Raw genomic sequence first — 19721 nt, forward strand, 5'->3', positions numbered from 1 at the left:
AAGCAAAGCTCTGGACCAGGATCTGGGAGGCCCCAGTTCGAATCCTCACTCTGCCATGAAAGCTGAGCTGGGGCCAGCCACACCCTCTCAGCCTAACCTACCTTGTGTGGTTGTTGTGAGGGCTTTTTTTGAGCAGGAACGCCCAGGAATGCGGTTCGGGCTGGCTTGACATTGGGGTGTGGCCTAATATGCAAATGGCTTCCAGCTGGGCTTTTCCTACAAAAAAGCTCTGCATGAAACAACGGTGATGGCAGGAGGTGTGGCTTAATATACAAATCAGTTCCTGCTGGGCTTGCCCTGGTTGCTGTAAGGGTGAAATGGAGCAGAGGAGAATGACACAACCTGCTTTGAGGATAGAAAGGTGGGGTAGAAATGAAGCAACTTTTTTAAAAAGTCCTCTGTGCCCCAGCTTGACCAACTCGAATATTTTTCCTCACAAAAAAAAAAAAAAATGGGACAATAACCAAAACAGAGAGATGGAAATCTTCCTCATGCCACTGTGGCCACATAGGGGAAAGTCATTTAAAAAGTATGATGGGAGTAAGGTTTTCTTACGACAATTCTAATTCAAGAAGAAGCATTTGAAGGGAGATGCTGAGCTGATCTAATCGAGTCCACCTTCTGGTGATGTCGGGGGGGTGGGGGGGGCATATGCAAATGAGTTGTGCTAATGAGCCCTGTGGTAAAGCTGAGTTTGATCCCAGCGGAAGCTGGTTCAGGTAGCCAGCTCCAGGTTGACTCAGCCTTCCATCCTTCCGAGGTCGGTAAAATGAGTCCCCAGCTTGCTGGGGGGGAAAGTGTAGATGACTGGGGAAGGCAATGGCAAACCACCCTGTAAAAAATCTGCCACAAAAACATCGTGAAAGCAACGTCACCCAGAGTCGGAAACGACTGGTGCTTGCACAGGGGACTGCCTTGACCTTTTTTTAATGAGCTCCAGCACCTCTTTTTCTATGAAACGACCCCCACGCACACACGCATGCACTTTCGCACTCTGTTCCCTCAACAAGAAGGGCAAATGGGTCCTTTAGATTGCAGGGAAATTTCTTGGGGGGCTGTTTGCTGCAGGGGCTGTTTTCTCAAAACCAAGTCAGCTGCAGCAGGGATTACTTTCACAGCCGGAGGCGACAGGCAAACTCCCTCTATCTGCCCTGGGGGTTTTCTTGTCCTCATCCCCTCTAAGTGAAAGCCTCTTCAATTTTATTTAAAGAGACAGAAAGGGCAAATGTGTGCCAACTCTGGGTGAAAAAAACAAAACAGCTCAGGCTTCCATCAAACACCCGTTTACTATTTTTACAGCCCTCGTTTCTTTCTCTTTTTTTTCCAAAAAGCCATGGCCACATTCTGGGATTTCCACTCTTAATTACAATATTTGACAATTGCAGGTTGCAGAGCCTTTAAAGAAAATTTTTACGAGCCAAGTCAGTCCTTGTGAAAGGAAATAGGGCTCGGGGCTCATTAGGCAGACGGGCAGGGAAAGGTCAATTCTGCTGCGATGGGGACGCATTCCTCCCTGGATTTTGTCCCGTTTTTTTGTAGCAGGAACTTCTTTGCATATTAGACCACACCCCTCTGTAGCCAATCTTCCTGGAGCTTACAGTAGGCCCTGTAAACTCTTGGAGAGTGTGTGGCCTAATATGCATCAGGGGTGTGTGGCCTAATATGCCTAATATGCAAAGGAGTTCCCGCTACAAAAAAAGCCCCACCCTGGCTACATTTATTTATTTGTATCTTGCTTTCTTCCCTCAATGTGGACCTAAAGCATCTTACAGCATTCTGCTCCCTTCTCCCATTTGACCCAGCTACAGCCCCCCCCAGTGAATTAGGCAAGGCTGAGAGTATGTGACTGACACAAGGTCCCCCCGGCGAGCTTCCACGGCACAAGCGGTAATCTGAACTCAGGTCTTCCAGATCTTCTAACCACCATGCTACACTGGCTCTTCTTCATGTACCTGCACCCCAATTTGCAGGCCTCCCGTTATTATTCCAGGCTTTCCCTGCCCCCAAACTGATGTCTTTTATCAAAACTTTGTAATGGGGCTTTGTTTTTTTAACTGCCAAAACTGCCATTGTCTTTGGTTATCAGCAATACATAAATTTAGCTTCAGGCGTGAAATTCAGCCTTGAAGACCCTCCTGTGTTAGCGTGTCCCCCAAAACCTCTCAGTCCAAGCTGGTCCGGTTGCCAAGCTCCAGCTGGGGACAGGGGATCCCCTGGTTTGGAGGCCCTCCCCCACTTCAGGGTTATCAGAAAACATACAGGGGGCCTTTGAATGCCCACTGGGCACTCCATTATACCCTATGGAGACCAGTCCCCATAGGGTATAATGGTGAATCAATCTGTAAGTATCTGGGGCTCTGGGGGGTTATTTTTTGAGGTAGAGGCACCAAATTTTCAGCATCGCATCTGGTGCCTCTCCTCAACTCCCCCCTCAAGTTTCAAAAAGATTGGACTAGGGTGACCAGCTCTATAAGCCCCCCCAATGGAAAGAAGGCATTTAAAAGGGATGTGAAAGCCAGAACTCCCTTTGGAGATCAGTTGTGCTTGTCACACCCAGGGGTGCAATTCTAGCAGGAACTCCTTTGCATATTAGGCCCCACCCCCCCTGATGTAGCCAATCCTCCTGGAGCTTACAGGGCCCTTAGTATAGGGCCCGCTGTAAGCTCCTGGAGGATTGGCTACTTCAGGGGTGTGTGGTCTAATATGCAAAGGAGCTCCTGCCAGAATTCCACCCCTGTCTGCCAGTTTTGCATTGGGAAATTCCTGGAGATTTGCGGGTGGAGCCTGCGGAAGGCAGAGTTTGGGGAAGTGAGGGACTCCAGCTGGGTTGTGATGTGATAGAGCTAGGGTTGCCAATCTCCAGGTGGGGGCAGGAGATTCCCCGGTTTGGAGACCCTCCCCCCCGCTTCAGGGTCGTCAGAAAGCGGGGGGAGGGGAGGGAAATGTCTGCGGGGAACTCTTATTATTCGCCAGGGAGATTTATTCCCATAGAAAATCATGGAGAATTGATCTGTGGGTATCTGGGGCTCTGGGGGGGCTGTTTTTTGGAGTAGAGGCACCAGATTTTCCATATAACATCTAGTTCCTCTCCCCAAAGTACCCACCAAGTTTCAAAACGATTGGACCAGGGGGTCCAATTCTATGAGCCCCAAAAGAAGGTGCCCCTATCCTTCATTATTTCCTATGGAAGGAAGGAAGGTGTGCCGTCCCTTTCAATGTGATGGCCAGAACTCCCTTTGGAGTTCAATGATGCTTGTCACAGCCTTGATCTTGGCTCCACCCCGATGCCTCCTGGCTCCACCTCCAAAGTCTCCTGACTCCACCCCCAAAGTCCCCAGATATTTCTTGAATTGGACTTGGCAACCCTAGATAGAGCCCACTCTCCAGGGGAACGAAGATCTGTTATCTGGAGAGCCCCTGTCATTCTGAGATATCTCCAGATCCCATCTGGAGGTTGGCAACCCTCGCAGAACAAAGACCAGTGGCATCTCGAAGACCAACAACACTTTAATCCTATGTGTAAGCTTTCGTGCACATGTACATGAAACCTGACACCCAGAATTAAATTTGTTGGTCTTCAAGGAGCCCCTGGACTCAAAACTTTGTTCCATTGCTTCAGACCAACACGGCTACCTGCCTGAACCTGGTTATAAGCAGCAGCTGCCGTGAGACCACGGATCCATCTTTAGGGTTGCCATGTCCAATTCAAGAAATATCTGGGGGCTTTGGGGGTGGAGCCAGGAGACTTTGGGGGTGGGGCCAGGAGCAAGGTTGCGGCAAGCACGATTGAACTCCAAAGGGAGTTCTGGCCTTCACGTGTAAAGGGACTGCACACCTTTGAAATGCCTTCCCACCATTGGAAATCATGAAGGGTAGGGGCACCTTCTTTGGGGGGTCATAGTATTGGACCCCCTGGTCCAATCTTTTTGAAACTTGGAGGGTCTTATGAGGAGAGGCATCAAATGCTATGCTGAAAATCTGGTGCCTCTACATCAACACAACAGCCCCCCCCCAGAGCCCCAGGTACCCGTGGATCTATTATTCATTATACCCTAAGCGAATCGGTCTCAGTACACATTTCCCTCCCCTCGCTTTCTGAAGACCCTGAAGCGGGGGGAGGGCCTTCAAATCCCCCAACTGGGGATTGGCAACCCCCCATCTAACCCTGTCTCCCCTGCCTAGCAGGTAGCATTTCTCCAGGACTGCAAGCTGAGAAAGGTCTTCTCCCAAAATCAAAATGGATTCCTTTCCTCCGGTCACTTTGCCATCTTTCTTGCATCTGGGGGATCTCTCAAGCCAAGCGCTGACTTTTGTAAGAGCTCAGATGTCCCGAACAACCTCTAACCCCCTTTCTAAATTTCGGCTTAGCAGAAGAGCTCTGCCGGCAAAGAGACAAGAGCCGTTTATCAGCTTATCTGATCCAAAACTGCCACCAAGAAAGCCAGTCCTTATCTGGGATTAAGCGGCTCCCAAATCGTGTGGCGGAGGGGAAAAATGTCTGCTGCAGATCCCGGAAGGCCAGAGAGCCCCTCCGATCTTTGGGGATCCCTAGAAGGAAGGAGGGCCCATCCTAGAGAAGATCCTGAGCTCATTCAAAGGGCCTTGGTTTCGGAAGGGGGTTTTGCAGGCCTCAGTGGTGCCCAACGCCGCATTCTTAATGGCACAACTCCGACTGATGTTAACGGGCCCCTGATCACAATCTCGACTAGTCATCGTTTCAGTTGTGTTTTTCAGCACATGCAAATGCTTTGTGATTAGGCACTGCACACAACAAACCCTGTGAAATACAGCAGCCAGAATACACCCAGCAATATAATTAAAACAAGACAGTTATTGCCTTTATCTCCTGTGAAACAAGGCCGGGAGAGGGGAATAATACCCTCTTCGATCCTTTAGAGAACTGACAAGGTTGGATTCACAATCTTGTCCCCCCCCCCCATCTTTTCCAAAGCAAAACAGAAGACACAGCTGAGTTATTCCTACATGTATATATTTCATTTACTTCACTGCTCGTCCGTGGAAACCCTGATTGGCTGACACTGTTCTACTCTCCTCCATTTTATCCTCAAGTTGAGGATCAGACTGCCTCCAGATCATCCAGTGAGCTTCCACGGCAGAGCGGGGATTCCCAGATCTTTGAACCACTCTATCTCCCAGATCTTTGAACCGCTCTATCATTCTAACATATAACTCTGGTTCCTCTTCCCTACCGCTGAACACAGCTAACATGCCAGTAGATACTACCTGACTACTTATTAGATACTGCCTGGCTACTTCAGTAGATACTGCCTGGCTATTTCAGCAGATACTGCCTGGCTATCTCAGCAGATACTGCCCGGCTACTTCAGTAGATACTGCCTGGTTACCTCAGTAGTTACTGCCCGGCTACTTCAAGAGCCTCAGAGCTGAACAGGGGTTTAGATCTGGCTGGGACTGTCGAGGTCAACTGGGCACCCACTAGTAAGCTACATCTGTCCTTTCTGCTTCCCCCACTGTGGGAGATTGGGGTGTGAGGCCTCAGAATGCTCTCCTGCTTTGCCTCTTGGCCGAGAACGATCCACCTTGAACCCACAACACTACTCCAGATGCGTCGCTTTCACACATGCTAAACAATGCCGTTTCAATCCACTTCAGCGACTGTTTGCAAGTGGGTTTTGCCACATCTCGTAGTCAAATTCAGTTGCAAAGTGTGTCAAAAGTGCATTATTTAGAGGGTGTGCAAGCACCCAGAGACATAAACAGTTCAGATTTATGTCAGATCTGAGAAACTTCAACTCTGTCTAACAAACACACCGCAGCTGGAAAGCTGGAGTGTCCTCCCAGCGTAGCAAAATGCATTTGGGGGAGCTGAACTGGTCCGAAGACACAGCATACCGAACAGATGAGGAAAGGAACTCTCCAGTGGCTGGAAGGGTAGGTTTGGTGAAAGGGGGATCACCTAGCTGGATCTGATTGAAAAGTCTGTTATCCCAAGAAATCTGACAGCCAGCCAGTGGCGGCCTTTCTTAGGGGTGAAAATAGTCCTACTGAATTCAGCTGGCCTTATCTTAGAGGAAATATGTCCGGAATCTAACCTGTGAGACGATAATGTACTACAAGAAACACAAAACGTAACTGTGATATGTCCAGGCTACCATACTTTAACTTATGAATGTCACAAAAATGGACAGTAAGAAACAATTTTCATCCGAGCTCTTTGTTGTTTAGTCATTCAGCATCCAATTGACTAGTTACAATAATGCCCTGCACTTTCTGCTAGCATGGGTATCAGTAGGAGACAACAGCATGATGTTTTGCTGTTTTGAATGTGCCCTTAAAGCCGGGGCTTCAGGGACTGCACTGGCTGCCAATAATATACCGAGTTTGGTACAAGATGCAGGTCATTACCTTTAAAGCCCTATATGGCCTAGGACCTGCCTACCTTAGGGACCGTCTCTCCCCACATGTTCCCCAGAAAGTGCTGAGATCGGGTTCTCAAAATCTCCTTACAATCCCCGGGCCAAAGGAGGCCCGTTTGAAGTCAACTAGGGACAGGGCTTTTTCGATCACAGCCCCTTGCTGGTGGAACCAGCTGCCGGAAGAGGTGAGGGCCCTGCGGAACCTTGGGCAGTTCCGCAGGGCCTGTAAGACAGTCCTCTTCCGGTTGGCATACAACTGACCGGCATCTGAATATTTTAAGGGAGACTGTGGGGTAGCACACTGATGAATTGCGTTTATTTTATTGTGTAAATTATTAATGTATTTTAATTCTTAATTTTATTGTTAGAATTGTTATGTTGTGAGCCGCCCTGAGCCTGCTTCGGTGGGGTAGGGTGGGATATAAATCGAAATAAATAAACAAACAAACAAACAAATAAATAATAGACATTTCGTGTTGCCACTTTATCGGTATCGTTAAAGTCGTTTCTTGTTGAACGATATGAAGTGAAGAAGTAAGCCAGTACCTTTAAAAAAAACTGTGCAAAGCCTTCCATCTCATTGCTGGCCAAAACATTCTCCATGAATGGCACCACCTTAACAATACAGTTATGTTTTGTGTTTCTTGTAGTGTGCTTCAACTACAAGATCCCATCATTGGTCTTTTTCTCTCTCTAGTGCTGGAGACTATAATGCAACCCAAGACAAATGTCCCTGGAAGCCAATTGGACTGAACTTGCATACAGCTGCATGGTTCTTCAGCTTGAGGCAAAGATGGGGGGGAACGATAGACGTTAAAAAATATCTTAACACTTGTGAGAGAAATTAACCTTACTCTGACCCTCTCTTAATACCAGGGGGTCATCCAATCAGTGGTAAGATCAGAACAGGGACCAAGAAGTATGCCTCTGCAGAAGGGGGAATTATCTGAAATTTGCTGTTTTCTAGAGAGTACATTGCCCATTAGCTTAGGTGGCTTTTTGAAAACAAGAATTCAACAGCTTTATGGAGAACAGGTCTGTTAAGGGCTATTGGCTACGGAAGCTCCACCTTCAATGGAACCTGCATGTACAGGGGCAGAATATCTCTCAAGAACAGAGGCAAAGCTTTACACCAGGGGTGTCAAACATGCAGTTTGGGGGCCAAATCAGGCCCCCGGAGAGCTCCTATCAGGCCCCCGAGCAACTGGCTGTCATCTGCTTCCTTCTCCCCCTCTCTTGCTCCCTTCTGCATCGCAGCTTGCTTTGCAAGGCTTGCCCAATTGCACAGGAGCTACAGAGCAAAACATCTATTTTTCTCCATTGGCTGAGGCTCCTCCCTCGGGGAGGAAGGGAGGGAGGAATAGTTTGCTTTGCCAGGCTCTCTCAATTGCGCAGCAGAGCTACCGAACCAAGCCTCTCTTCATTCTGTTGGCTGAGTCTCCTCCTCCCCGCAATCCCCTGGGGAAGTAAGGAAAGAGCCAGAGCTTCCTTTGCCCAGTTCCCTGGATCCCGTGGGCGAAATACAAAGAAGGTATCTTCAAGATCAAAGAGTGCTAATGTTTTAAGCATGTTTTTTTAAAATATATATATTTGTGTTTATCTGTGTCCTGTATAAAATTTACATCTCTGCTACCTAATCTTAAATAGATACACACATGGCTCAGCCCAACTAGACAAGGCCCGGCCCAACAAAGTCTCATTTATGTCAGATCCGGCCCTCATAACGAATGAGTTCGACACCCCTTATTTGTGCCTTGCTCGTGCCCTTCAAGAAACATTCATCCGTCCTGCAGCGGAAATGGGATGCTGGACGGTGGACCTCGGTCCGATCCCGTGACGCTGTAACGTTCCAAGGGGACACGGCTGAAGACTTTGCAAATGGAATTAGAGGTGAAGCCCAAAACAAGCGGAAGGGTTTTATATCGCAGTTCCTGCCCCTTGAGTTACGACCGGGGTAGAAACCCCAAGGAACAGGGGCAGACGTTTACGGACCCCCATAACCAGGTCCGGCTCTGCCACGAAGCGAACTAGGGGATTGCCTAGGGCGCCAGTCTTCTGGGGGTGCTGAACTGGATGCCCCCCCATGTGACTTGGTGATGCTATCAGTGGAGGGGGGGGGGTGCCAGAAATTAGTCTTGCCTAGGGTGCATGAAAGTCTAGGGCGAGCTCTACCTATAACTTGCTTCATTATCTCCTGGGGTTTCCATGCCAGAAGCCAGAGAGTACCCCATTGTAAGCCCTCTCCACTTGGTTATGAACATATGAAGCTGCCTTCTACTGAATCAGACCCTCGGTCCATCAAAGTCAGTATTGTCTTCTCAGACTGGCAGCGGCTCTCCAGGGTCTCCAGCGGAGGTTTTTCACACCTATTTGCCTGGACCCTTTTTAGTTGGAGATGCCAGGGATTGAACCTGGGACCTTCTGCTTGCCAAGCAGATGCTCTACCACTGAGCCACCGTCCCTCCCATATATATGAACATATGAAGCTGCCTTATACTAAACCAGACCCTCTTTGGTCCATCTTGTCTACTCAGACTGGCAGCGGCTCTCCAGGGTCTCAAGCGGAGGTTTTTCACGCCTATTTGCCTGGACCCTTTTTAGTTGGAGATGCCGGGGATCGAACCTGGGACCTTCTGCTTGCCAAGCAGATGCTCTACCACTGAGCCACCGTCCGTCCCCTAATCACAGGTCAGTGGCGAACACCCAAGATGTAATATCAAGTCCCACCTTTTCAGGTGAGCAAACGTGTTTCGTATCAAAAGAAACCCAGCAACACGCTGGATTGGATCGGGCCTCCCTAGCAAAACTGCATTTAGATCATAGCGGTATTTTTTTTAACGCAGGCTCTCAAAAGCAGGCCCAAAAGATCCCAAAACTGGAGTTGGGGAGAAGAGAGGCATGCACCCCTGACCGCGGCAAACCCGAAAGAATTGCATCTCCCTCCTTTCAAGAAAGGGAATTATTTCCTTGGCAGTTTGCAAAGACAAAAGAGCCGCCACGCACACCGTTTTAGGAGATTTCCCTTCCAGGGCATGAATCGTTGCTTCTACTTTTCCTCCTCCTGCCTCCGACGAAGGTGGGGGGTTGTGTGTGTGTGTGTGTATGGGAGGGGGGGAGAGCAGAGGTAAAGAAACTGGAGAGTTTGGGAAGGAACAACTCGCCCTGTGTGAAGTTACGCTCCCCTCCCCCAACAAAAACAAGTCCCTCCGAGCTTGAAGGAATTTGCAAGCGAGAATCGGCCAGAAAGACTGTGAAAAAGCGATGGGGGGGATTCATTGGAAACAGATGGCGTTTTCAGCTGTGATTCTGAAAAATCCCCTCTCTCTTTTGCTCATGACACCGTGAAAACAAACCTGGGCGGCTTCAAGTGGGGGGGGGGGAGAAGAGAAAGAACACTGGGGGGGGGGAGGGTTGCAAAAGCGAAGTTAGCAAAAGAGACAAGTTTCCTTTGGTCCAGAAGAATTCAAGGAAAGCGAACGGGGCTTGCTTGGGGAAGGGAGAGGACAACGCGCGTCTTTCCAGATAGAGCTCTCTCCCCGCCCCCCCCCCCCACCTCTTTTCTTTTTTTTTTTTACATTTGCACATCTGGCAACCGCTTTTGCACGAAGGCTTCAACCCAAAGAACACAAGAGAGACGGCAACAGTGGAGGCAGGTCGGGACAGGAGAGATGTCTGCAGACACGTTTCTCCAAACGTGTGTCAATAGGCTTCTCTCATCTCTCTCTTCCCCCACCCCCCCACAGGGAATTGGACTCGGTTTATTACGTTCCAGATCCAGCACAGTGGGGCAAACGTATTCCTCACACTTATGGGGCTCAAGAACGACCCCCCCTTCCCCCCCCCCCCAAAAGAAAAATCAGCGCCTGCCTCCTTATCCACACTAACACCGTTCCTTCCAACAAAGGCACCTCTTAATCATCCCTCGCTTGGCTTGCTGGCCTAACCCATCTGGAAAGGTCTTCCAAAAAGGAAAGGGCACACCTGGATTTCCACCCCAGGGCCGGTGCCAGGCTTTCCGGCACCCTAGGCGAGTCACCCCCCCCCCCCTAGCGCCCCCTTTCCCGGTTCTCAAGAAACAAAATCGTGGGGAAAACGAAGAGCGCCAAACTTGAAAATGTTCGCATTTTTAATTTCTTGCTATTTCATTTTTTTTTAAAATGGGATAAGTTATATATAAAAAAAAGATATTGCGAGACTAAGCGCTTGCTGGCCGGGCCTGGAAGGAAGGTGGCAGGAGAGGACGAGGGGGGGGGAGCCCAAGTCGCACCTGGGGAAGAGGGGGGCGGCTCCCGAGAGGACAAGGCAGCAGCGCTCAAGAGCCGGAGCTGCGCGTTAAGGAGCGGGTGTCCAGAGGCGCCCCTAGGCCAGGTGGCGCTCTAGACGGCTGCCTACTTCGCCTAATCTCACGCACCGCCCCCCCCCAACCCCCGCGTCCCTTTCTGAACATTTCCAAGCCCAACCAAAGTCGTGGAAAGTGCAGGGAACTCGCTGGGAGGGGAGGGGAGGCGGGGGGAGAGCTCAAAAGAAAAAAGAAAAAGAAACCAGAAGTTTTCATCGGAGGAGAACATAAGAACATAAGAGAAGCCATGTTGGATCAGGCCAATGGCCCATCCAGTCCAACACTCTGTGTCACATAAGAACATAAGAGGAGCCCTGTTGGATCAGGCCAGGGGCCCATCCAGTCCAACACTCTGTGTCACATAAGAACATAAGAGGAGCCCTGTTGGATCAGGCCAATGGCCCATCCAGTCCAACACTCTGTGTCACATAAGAACATAAGAGAAGCCCTGTTGGATCAGGCCAGTGGCCCATCCAGTCCAACACTCTGTGTCACATAAGAACATAAGAGAAGCCCTGTTGGATCAGGCCAGTGGCCCATCCAGTCCAACACTCTGTGTCACATAAGAACATAAGAGAAGCCCTGTTGGATCAGGCCAATGTCCCCTCCAGTCCAACACTCTGTGTCACATAAGAACATAAGAGAAGCCCTGTTGGATCAGGCCAGTGGCCCATCCAGTCCAACACTCTGTGTCACATAAGAACATAAGAGAAGCCCTGTTGGATCAGGCCAATGTCTGTGGCTAATAGCCACTGATGGACCACTGCTCCATATTTTTATCTAACCCCCTCTTGAAGGTGGCTATACTTGTGGCCGCCACCACCTCCTGGGGCAGTGAATTCCACACGTTAATCCCCCTTTGGGTGAAGAAGTACTTCCTTTTATCCGTTTTAACCCGGCTGCTCAGGAGAATAAGCGTCGCCCTCTTCCCCCTCTTCGGGGAAACGCAGCGCCTTCCCTCCGCTGCGGCTCGTTCCCCAAACCGCCCGTCGCGCTGAGCGGCTAAACCCGATCCCCCTACCGGGCCAGGGACCTCTTTTTGCCCGCGCCACCAACCGGCCCCTCTCCCCTGTTGCTGGAGTGGATCTCTTGGGCCGGGTTCTCCTGCCCAGTCGGAGACAGCTGGGCGCAGCTGGGGAAGGGAAACGTGCCCCCCCAAAAAAGGTGGGATCCGACCGCTGGGGAGGGCGAGCGTCCCATGTGGGGGGCCGGGAGAGGCCCCCTGGAAGGAGGAGAGGGCGGGAAAGGACCCGAGGCAGCAGCTCCCCCAAAGGCACCGGCGTGGAAGAAAGCAAGCCGGGCAGATATCGACAAGGTTCTCAACAATCCAAGGGCAACTTACCTGTTGGGAAGACGCAGAGGGAGAGGAAGAGGGTCTGGAGCAGTCGCAGGGCATCCGCTCTTGCCCCTTTCCCCATACCCATCCATCCAGCTTCGCCTCTAACCACTATCCTCTCCCTAGAGTGGTTTGCAAAGGCGGACAGACAGACAGACAGGGAGACAAGAGAGAGAGAGAAAAAGAAAAGAGTCAGAGGAAGGAGAGGACGAAACAGCAACAGCAGCTGCAAGGGAGGAGGAGACGCGGGAGGCAAAAACGCCAGCGGACGAAACAGAACTCCAGAGGAGGCAACTGGCTGCAGGGGAAGCCTACACGGTTCTGAACGCGCCCCGCACATCCCACCCGCCTCCTCTCCCTAGAAGACCGCCCCAGCCGTCAATCAGGACGTGGCGCCTGCCAATGCCTGCATTGCTGAGCCTGGCTGGGCCATTCAGGAGCTGGGATCCGCCTGCGTCGTCCAGGCGGGGCTCCGGTTACAGGGACGTTCCAAGGGGCTGCGTCGGAAGGGAGGAGTTGCGGGGTTTTTTTGCAGCTGGATTCCAGACGCTGGAGCTCGAGGGAAACTTGAAGGAGGAAGGAGGGGAAGGTTGCAACTGGGGCAGGCGAGGGCTCGGCAGCTGGCGGGGGGGCCCTAGGGTCAAATGGGGCCTCTGGCGTCCACAGGGGTTGAGAAGTGGTCATGCCTTGGGCAACGTTCCCTTTAAACTGCGAGTCTAGCGAGCCAAGATTCTAGTTTGTGAGCTCTTGGCATTCAAGCGGCGAGCTGCTGCAGAAATGAGTGCGATCTGGAGTCATCCTTCCTGAGGTAACGCAAAAAGGTGTGAGCTGGAGGGTAAAAATCTGTGAGCTAGCTCACGCTCACAGCTTAGAAGGAACACTGCCTTTGGGGCGTTGGCCCCTCTCCACAAAGTAGGCTTGCCAAGTACAATGCAAGAAAGATCTGGGGACTTTGGGGGTGGAGCCAGGAGACTTTGGGAGGTGGGGCCAGGAGCAAGGTTGCGGCAAGCACGATTGAACTCCAAAGGGAGCTCTGGCCATCACATTTAAAGGGACCGCACACCTTTTAAATGCCTTCCCTCCATTAGAAACAATGAAGGATAGGGGAACTTTCTTTGGGGGCTGATAGAATTGGACCCCCTGCTACAATCCTTTTGAAACTTGGATGGTGTTTTGAGGAGAGGCACTGGATGCTATGGTGCAAAATTTGGTGCCTCCACCTCAAAAAACAGCTCCCCCTCCAGAGCCCCAGATACCCACAGACCCATTCTCCATTATACCCTATGGGAACCGGGTCTCCATAGGGAATAATGGAGTGCCCAGCAGACATTTCCCTCTCTCCCCCCCCCCCCACCCCGCTTACAAGTTAAAGGTGTCTCTCTAGGCAGCCCATTTTCTCCCAGCGTTGCCTGTTTATTTATGGATTTCTTGGAGGATCGGTTCTATTGTAACCCACTCGTTAATCCTTTTTTTTCGTCCTTGATTTGGTTTCGTCGATGTATTGATGATGCGATGGCTGTAATATCTAATAGCGGTGTGGTAGATCCATTACTGAAATGGATGGATTCCGTTCATCTATTCAATTTAACTATCAGGCAGATGTTGGCATGGTTTCTTTTTTGGACACTTTGGTCTTCAAGCGCAGTGCTAATACGCGGGCAGTGAAACCTTATCGCAAATCAATAGATAAAACCACGCCTTTAAGATATGACTCGTGTCATCATAGCCATCTGGAAAAAAGTTTACCTCTTTCTCAACTAATAAGGGCAAAACGGAACTCTGCATGTCTGGAAGATCTTGAAACCGAAAAAGAATAGAATTTGTAAACGGTTTGAAGCTCGGGGATACTCAGAGCGTACTTTGACTGCAGCTTGTAGAAAGTTAACAATACGCCAAGAAATGCTGTGTTAACCAAAGACACTCACCAGGAGGGGGCAACTCAAGGGTTAAAGATACTGACCTGCGCATTTCAATTTTCTCCAGTTTCTTATTCTATCCAAAACACTCTTAAAAAAATTGGTTCTTGGTAAAAGACTTACCTGGGTGTAGTAATTTTCCAAAAATAGGATACTGTAGGGCCAAAAACTTATCCGACACTTTGGTGAGATCTGACTTTAAGAAAATGCCCTTTCCTACTTACGTTGGGGGGGGGGGGGCACCATCAATACGGGACGTGCTCCGCTTGCCTTTTTATCTTTGGAACTCAGAGAGTTTCAACATCCAAGATCAGGTTTTAGAGTTAAATTAAAAGATACAACAACACGTTCCACTAAAGGTTGCATTTATATAATTTTGTGTCCATGTAAAAAAATATATTGTGGAAGCACCAGACGGGCGGTACGTACCCGCGTCTTGGAACATAGGTCCCGTGTGAAGAATTTTGTGCCTGAAGCTCCTCTTTCAGAACATTTTCGTGATTTACATCATGATCCAAATGATCTTAAATTTTTTGTGTTGGGAAAATTTCCCATTTGGCTTTATGAGAAAGCGGATATGCATAAGTGGCTTCTGAAGCAGGAAATGCCCTCATGAGCAAAGCATATCGGTGATAGCAATCTCGCAGGTACACTGATCCTGGACATGGAGGTTCTGTGTAGCTATCAGGATGACTTAGTGCCCCCCAAACCAGCAAACTGCGACATCTGTGAGAGTGTGAGTTCACACCAGTAAGAGAAACAGGCTGGCACGGACAAACTTCATGAGATCACTGGGTGCAGACGCCAGAGGGAGGGTCTTTTCCATGGTGGCCCCTTGTTGGTGGGACCCCCTCTAGAAATTCACCCTGTGTTAAGTTTGCTGAAGTTTGTGTTCTTTAATCTGCTGATTGGATCCTTCCCCCAGACTAAATAGTTTGACTAGATCTGTGGAAATTTCACTGTATATCAACCAGAAAACTATCTCCACAACTACTTCAGGCGGCAGTGTGAGTGTAGTGGTTAGCGCTTCCAAATCCACACCCACTCATAAAGTCCCCTGGTAGTCTCCAGTGAATTCTTCTCTCTTGGGGTCCAACCAGCTGCGTTCGGTGAGTTCCGTGTTCCCAGTGATTTCTAGATTTGATTTGCAGGAAATGTTTGTGTGTGTGTTGTTGTTTTGGGTGGGCGGGGTATTCCTTTTGGATCTGGAGATTTTTAAAGCCTCTTCCCTTTGGCACACAGGAAACTGAAATCCCCATTTCCCCACAGTCCCAGTCCAAGTCGGACCTTGCACACCTGAATTTATCGTTTTCAAATCACTGAGAGCATTGAATGTGGAACTCCCACGGCACGTCTGATGTGGATTTCTGCTTAGCTCACCTCACAGAATTGTCATAATCAGGGATTTTTTTTGAGCAGGAGCGCACAGGAATGCCGTTCCGGCTGGCTCGGCATCAGGGGGTGTGGCCTAATATGCATATGAGTTCCTGCTGGCCTTTTTCTACAAAAAGCCCTTTGTGAAACAATGGTGTCGTCAGGAGGGGGGGGCTAATATGCAAATGAATTCCTGCTGGCCTTTTTCTACAAAAGCCCCTTGTGCAACAATGGTGCCGTCAGGGTGTGTGGCCTAATATGCAAATGAGTTCCTGCTGGCTTTTTTCTACAAAAGTCCATGTGAAACAATGGTGACAAGGGGTATGGCCTAATATGCAAATGAGTTCCTTTTGGTCTGTGTGAAACAACAGTGGTGGTGACAGGGGGTGTGGCCTCATATGCAAATGAGCTCCTGCTGGGCTTTTTCTACCAAAAAAGAGAGCCCTGGTTGGGAGGATAAACTAGGAGCAGAGAACCGTCCATGTCAACCTGAGCTCTTTAGAGGCAAGATGGGTTTAAAAAAATAAGTCCAGGGCAACAGGAAATGTGAAGATAAGTTTCAGGTGGGCAGCCGTTTTGGTCTGCGACAGAAAAGCTGGATTCGAGTCCTGTAGCACTTAAAAAGCAACAAGATCTCCAGGGCGCTCCAAAGTCAAATCTCCCTTCATCGATAACAGAAAATGTGAAGGCTTCATACGCGGGGTAAGAGAAATGGATTCTACACGTGTGGTGAACCCTCAGCAGACCTGAACCCACAACCTCTAGTTCGTACTCCTTCTGCAATTTGAAGTTTCTTCCGAACCTGGAAAGCGAGCCCTGGACAGCTAGCGGTTCTGATCTCACAGCACTTGGCACAGAACTTACAGTGGATTTGAGTGAGCGAGCCCTCAGCTGAATTGCTGAGGAGCGAGCTGTGCTTCTGGCACAGTAGCTGAACCCTGCTTGGATCTCAGGCTTGCATCTTAAAAGACACTAAACTTATTTATTGCACTTCACACTTGGGATACCTAAACATAGACATCAGTCTGCTAGTCTGATGTTTACTGCCTTTGCCGTTGTTTCTGCCCAGTCAACACAAACCAACGATCCCCAGGCCCCAAGTTGTGATCCTTCTAATCTGCTAAAAAATCATTTCCATGATTTCACATACAAATTCACTGCCCGCTCTTTCTATACGTAGGACTGCTTGCCATTCCGTGTTATTGTCTGACGAAGCGTGCTTCAAGCACACGAAAGCTTACATTCTGAATAAAACTTGGTTGGTCTTAAAGCTGCTACTGGACTCCTACTTTGTTCTAAACTTAAGGAAGTTTTGCTTTCTTGTGCTGGGACAGATTCGAGAGGAGAAAGGGAGAGACCCCTGAAGGGTATGGTTGCCAACATGGCCTGTCCCCTGGAGACAGCTGAGTCTGGGGACAGTGGAGAGCACAGCAGAGATGTGACGTCACTCTAGGACGACTTTCTCCTAGACTCTATGGCAGGGGTGGGCAGACTTGCTTAACATAAGAGCCACATAGAATAAATGTCAGATGTTTGAGAGCTGCAAGATATGAATGTCAGATGTTTGAAAGCCAGAAGGTAGGAAGGAAGGAAAATAGATGGGAAGGGAGAGGTAGAAAGAAAGCAACTTTAAATGATTTAAAGAGAGAAATGCCTTCTCCATGCCAGTCAATGGGGCAGTGAGGGCTTCAAGAGCCACACAAAATGTGTGAAAGAGCCGCATGTGGCCACGTTTGGCCACTCTTGCTCTATGGTATACCATAAAGAAAGGAAAGGAAAGGTCCCCTGTGCAAGCACCAGTCGTTTCCGACTCTGGGGTGACGTTGCTTTCACAACGTTTTCACAGCAGACTTTTTACGGGGTGGTTTGCCATTGCCTTCCCCAGTCAGCTACACTCCCCCCCCCCCCAGCAAGCTGGGTACTCATTTTTACTGACCTCGGAAGGATGGAAGGCTGAGTCAGCCTCGAGCCGGCTACCTGAAAACCCAGCTTCCACCGGGGATCGAACTCAGGTCATGAGTAGAGCTTAAGACTGCAGTGCTGCAGCTTTAACACTCTGCGCCACGGGGCTCTTAATACCATAAAGACTGCCCCCTAAAGTTGACATTTCTTCCAGGGGAACTGATCTTGGTAGTTTGAGGCTCAGTTTCTTGGAAAACGCCAGGCCCTGCCTCGAGATTGGTAACTCTGCAAAAAGGAAGACAGGTAACAGGTGGAGGTTTTGATCGCCTCCACACTCAGACAGATACCAGCCTGGAAGGAACCTGGTTCCAACCAGAACTCCCAGCTCCCCAAAGCAAAGGCCGACCCTAGCAACAGCCCCAAACTCCTCTGCGGGGGCCGCCCCAACTGTCAAAAGGACCCTGGCTGTTTGAGAAAACCCCTCACAATACCGCCTAGACGTTTTGGGTGGAACAAAGCCTCCGTTGTAAACACAGTTTGGCAGATGGCGTGGCTCTCTCCCCTCCTGCGGGAGCCACGTCGCAAAAAAACGAGGTATGAAGGCCACACATCCCAAGCATTCAGAGCCATTTGTCAGAGGATTGGCTGAGATTTTTTCCCCTCTGTGTATTTTGTTCTCTGTAGGGAGCCCCCAGGGCCCTTCCATCTTTCCTCCAGAGCCAGCTCTGAGCAACGCCCCCCCTCCCTTCAATTACCCACATTTCACTTCTCTGCTATCCACTTTAAAAGCAAAACCACCAAAACACATCAGCAGTGGAGTCTGAAGGGTGGATTTGAAGACCAGGAAGAAAGGCTGGGGAGTTTCTGGTGCCTACGAAACTGAGTGCAACCCCCGTTTTATATTGCACCTTTAAAAAGCTGCCACTTGACTCCTGCTTTGGACTATTGCTTCAGACCAACACAAATCAACCCCTTTTTATAGAACATAGTTTGAGCCGAGTGGCACCTTTAAGACCAATAAAGTTTATTTCTGGGTATGAGCTTTCGTGGGCGTGCATAACAAAGTTTATACCCAGCAGGACTTTTTTTTTGGTAGAGAAAGCCCAGCAGGAACTCATCTGCATATTAGGCCACATCCCCTTGGCGACACCATTGTTTCACACAGGGCTTTATTTGGTAGAAGAAGAAGAAGATTTATACATTGCTTTATGCATCCCTTCTCTCAGAATCAGAGACTCAGAGCAGCTTACAATCTCATACATTTTCTCCCCCCACAACAGACATCCTGCGAGGTGGGTGGGGCTGAGAGAGCTCTGACAAAAACTGCCTTTTCAAGGACAACTCCTATGATAGCTATGGCTGACCCAAGGCCATTCCAGCTGCTGCAATTGGAGGAGTGAGGAATCAAACCCGGTTCTCCCAGATAAGAGCGCTCTGGCTGACCCAAGGCCATTCCAGCTGCTGCAAGTGGAGGAGTGAGGAATCAAACCCGGTTCTCCCAGATAAGAGAGCTCTGGCTGACCCAAGGCCATTCCAGCTGCTGCAAGTGGAGGAGTGGGGAATCAAAACCGGTTCTCCCAGATAAGAGAGCTCTGGCTGACCCAGGCCATTCCAGCTGCTGCAAGTGGAGGAGGGGGGAATCAAACCCGGTTCTCCCAGATAAGAGAGCTCTGGCTGACCCAAGGCCATTCCAGCTGCTGCAAGTGGAGGAGTGGGGAATCAAAACCGGTTCTCCCAGATAAGAGAGCTCTGGCTGACCCAAGGCCATTCCAGCAGCTGCAAGTGGAGGAGTGGGGAATCCAACCCGGTTCTCCCAGATAAGAGAGCTCTGGCTGACCCAAGGCCATTCCAGCTGCTGCAAGTGGAGGAGTGGGGAATCAAAACCGGTTCTCCCAGATAAGAGAGCTCTGGCTGACCCAGGCCATTCCAGCTGCTGCAAGTGGAGGAGGGGGGAATCAAACCCGGTTCTCCCAGATAAGAGTCCACACACTTAACCACTACACCAGACTGGCTCTCACCAAGCCCAACAGGAATTCATTTGCATATGAGGCCACACCCTCTGATGCCAAGCCAGCCGAAATGGCGTTCTTGTGCATTCCTGCTAAAAAAAAAAAAGCCCTGATACCCAGAATTAAACTTGGTTGGTTATGAAGGCGCCACTGGAGTCAAACTTTGTTCTACTGCTTTAGACCAACACCACTAATCTCTTGAATCTATACTTTTTATATAACATCAGTCATCTCTTTCCAATGGGGGAGGGATACTGTTTTATTTTCAGACGGAATAGCCCGCTTCTTTTTCAAAGACGGCAAGTGCTCTTTCGCAGATGTCTTCTCTGCTCTTCCCCAAATTCACGATTCACCATTTTGTCCAAGTAGGATAATGTATTTCTATGCCAGCCTCAGTATGTTGTGAACACAGGAAAGCTTATACCCATAATTACTTTATTGATCTTA

The 19721-nt window shown here is 49.6% G+C and overlaps 1 protein-coding gene and 1 non-coding gene across 4 annotated transcripts in view; both read right to left on the reverse strand.

Annotated features, from left to right (window-relative positions):
* RGMA (repulsive guidance molecule BMP co-receptor a) overlaps positions 1-19721 on the reverse strand; it is an 80287-nt gene that overhangs the window by 50576 nt on the left and 9990 nt on the right. For 2 of the 3 annotated variants that reach the window (XM_060260152.1, XM_060260153.1), the window contains exon 2: positions 12080-12195. The exons of the other annotated variant lie outside the window; for it this stretch is intronic. In XM_060260152.1, the coding sequence (XP_060116135.1) occupies positions 12080-12195 (116 nt within the window). The remainder of the gene's footprint in view (positions 1-12079; positions 12196-19721) is intronic. 3 annotated transcript variants of the gene reach the window in all.
* On the reverse strand, positions 8789-8855 carry TRNAA-GGC (transfer RNA alanine (anticodon GGC)). Its single transcript has one exon. It is a non-coding gene; the product is annotated as a tRNA-Ala (tRNA).

This window comes from Heteronotia binoei, chromosome 19 (genome assembly GCF_032191835.1).
Source record: "Heteronotia binoei isolate CCM8104 ecotype False Entrance Well chromosome 19, APGP_CSIRO_Hbin_v1, whole genome shotgun sequence".
NCBI lineage: Eukaryota > Metazoa > Chordata > Lepidosauria > Squamata > Gekkonidae > Heteronotia > Heteronotia binoei.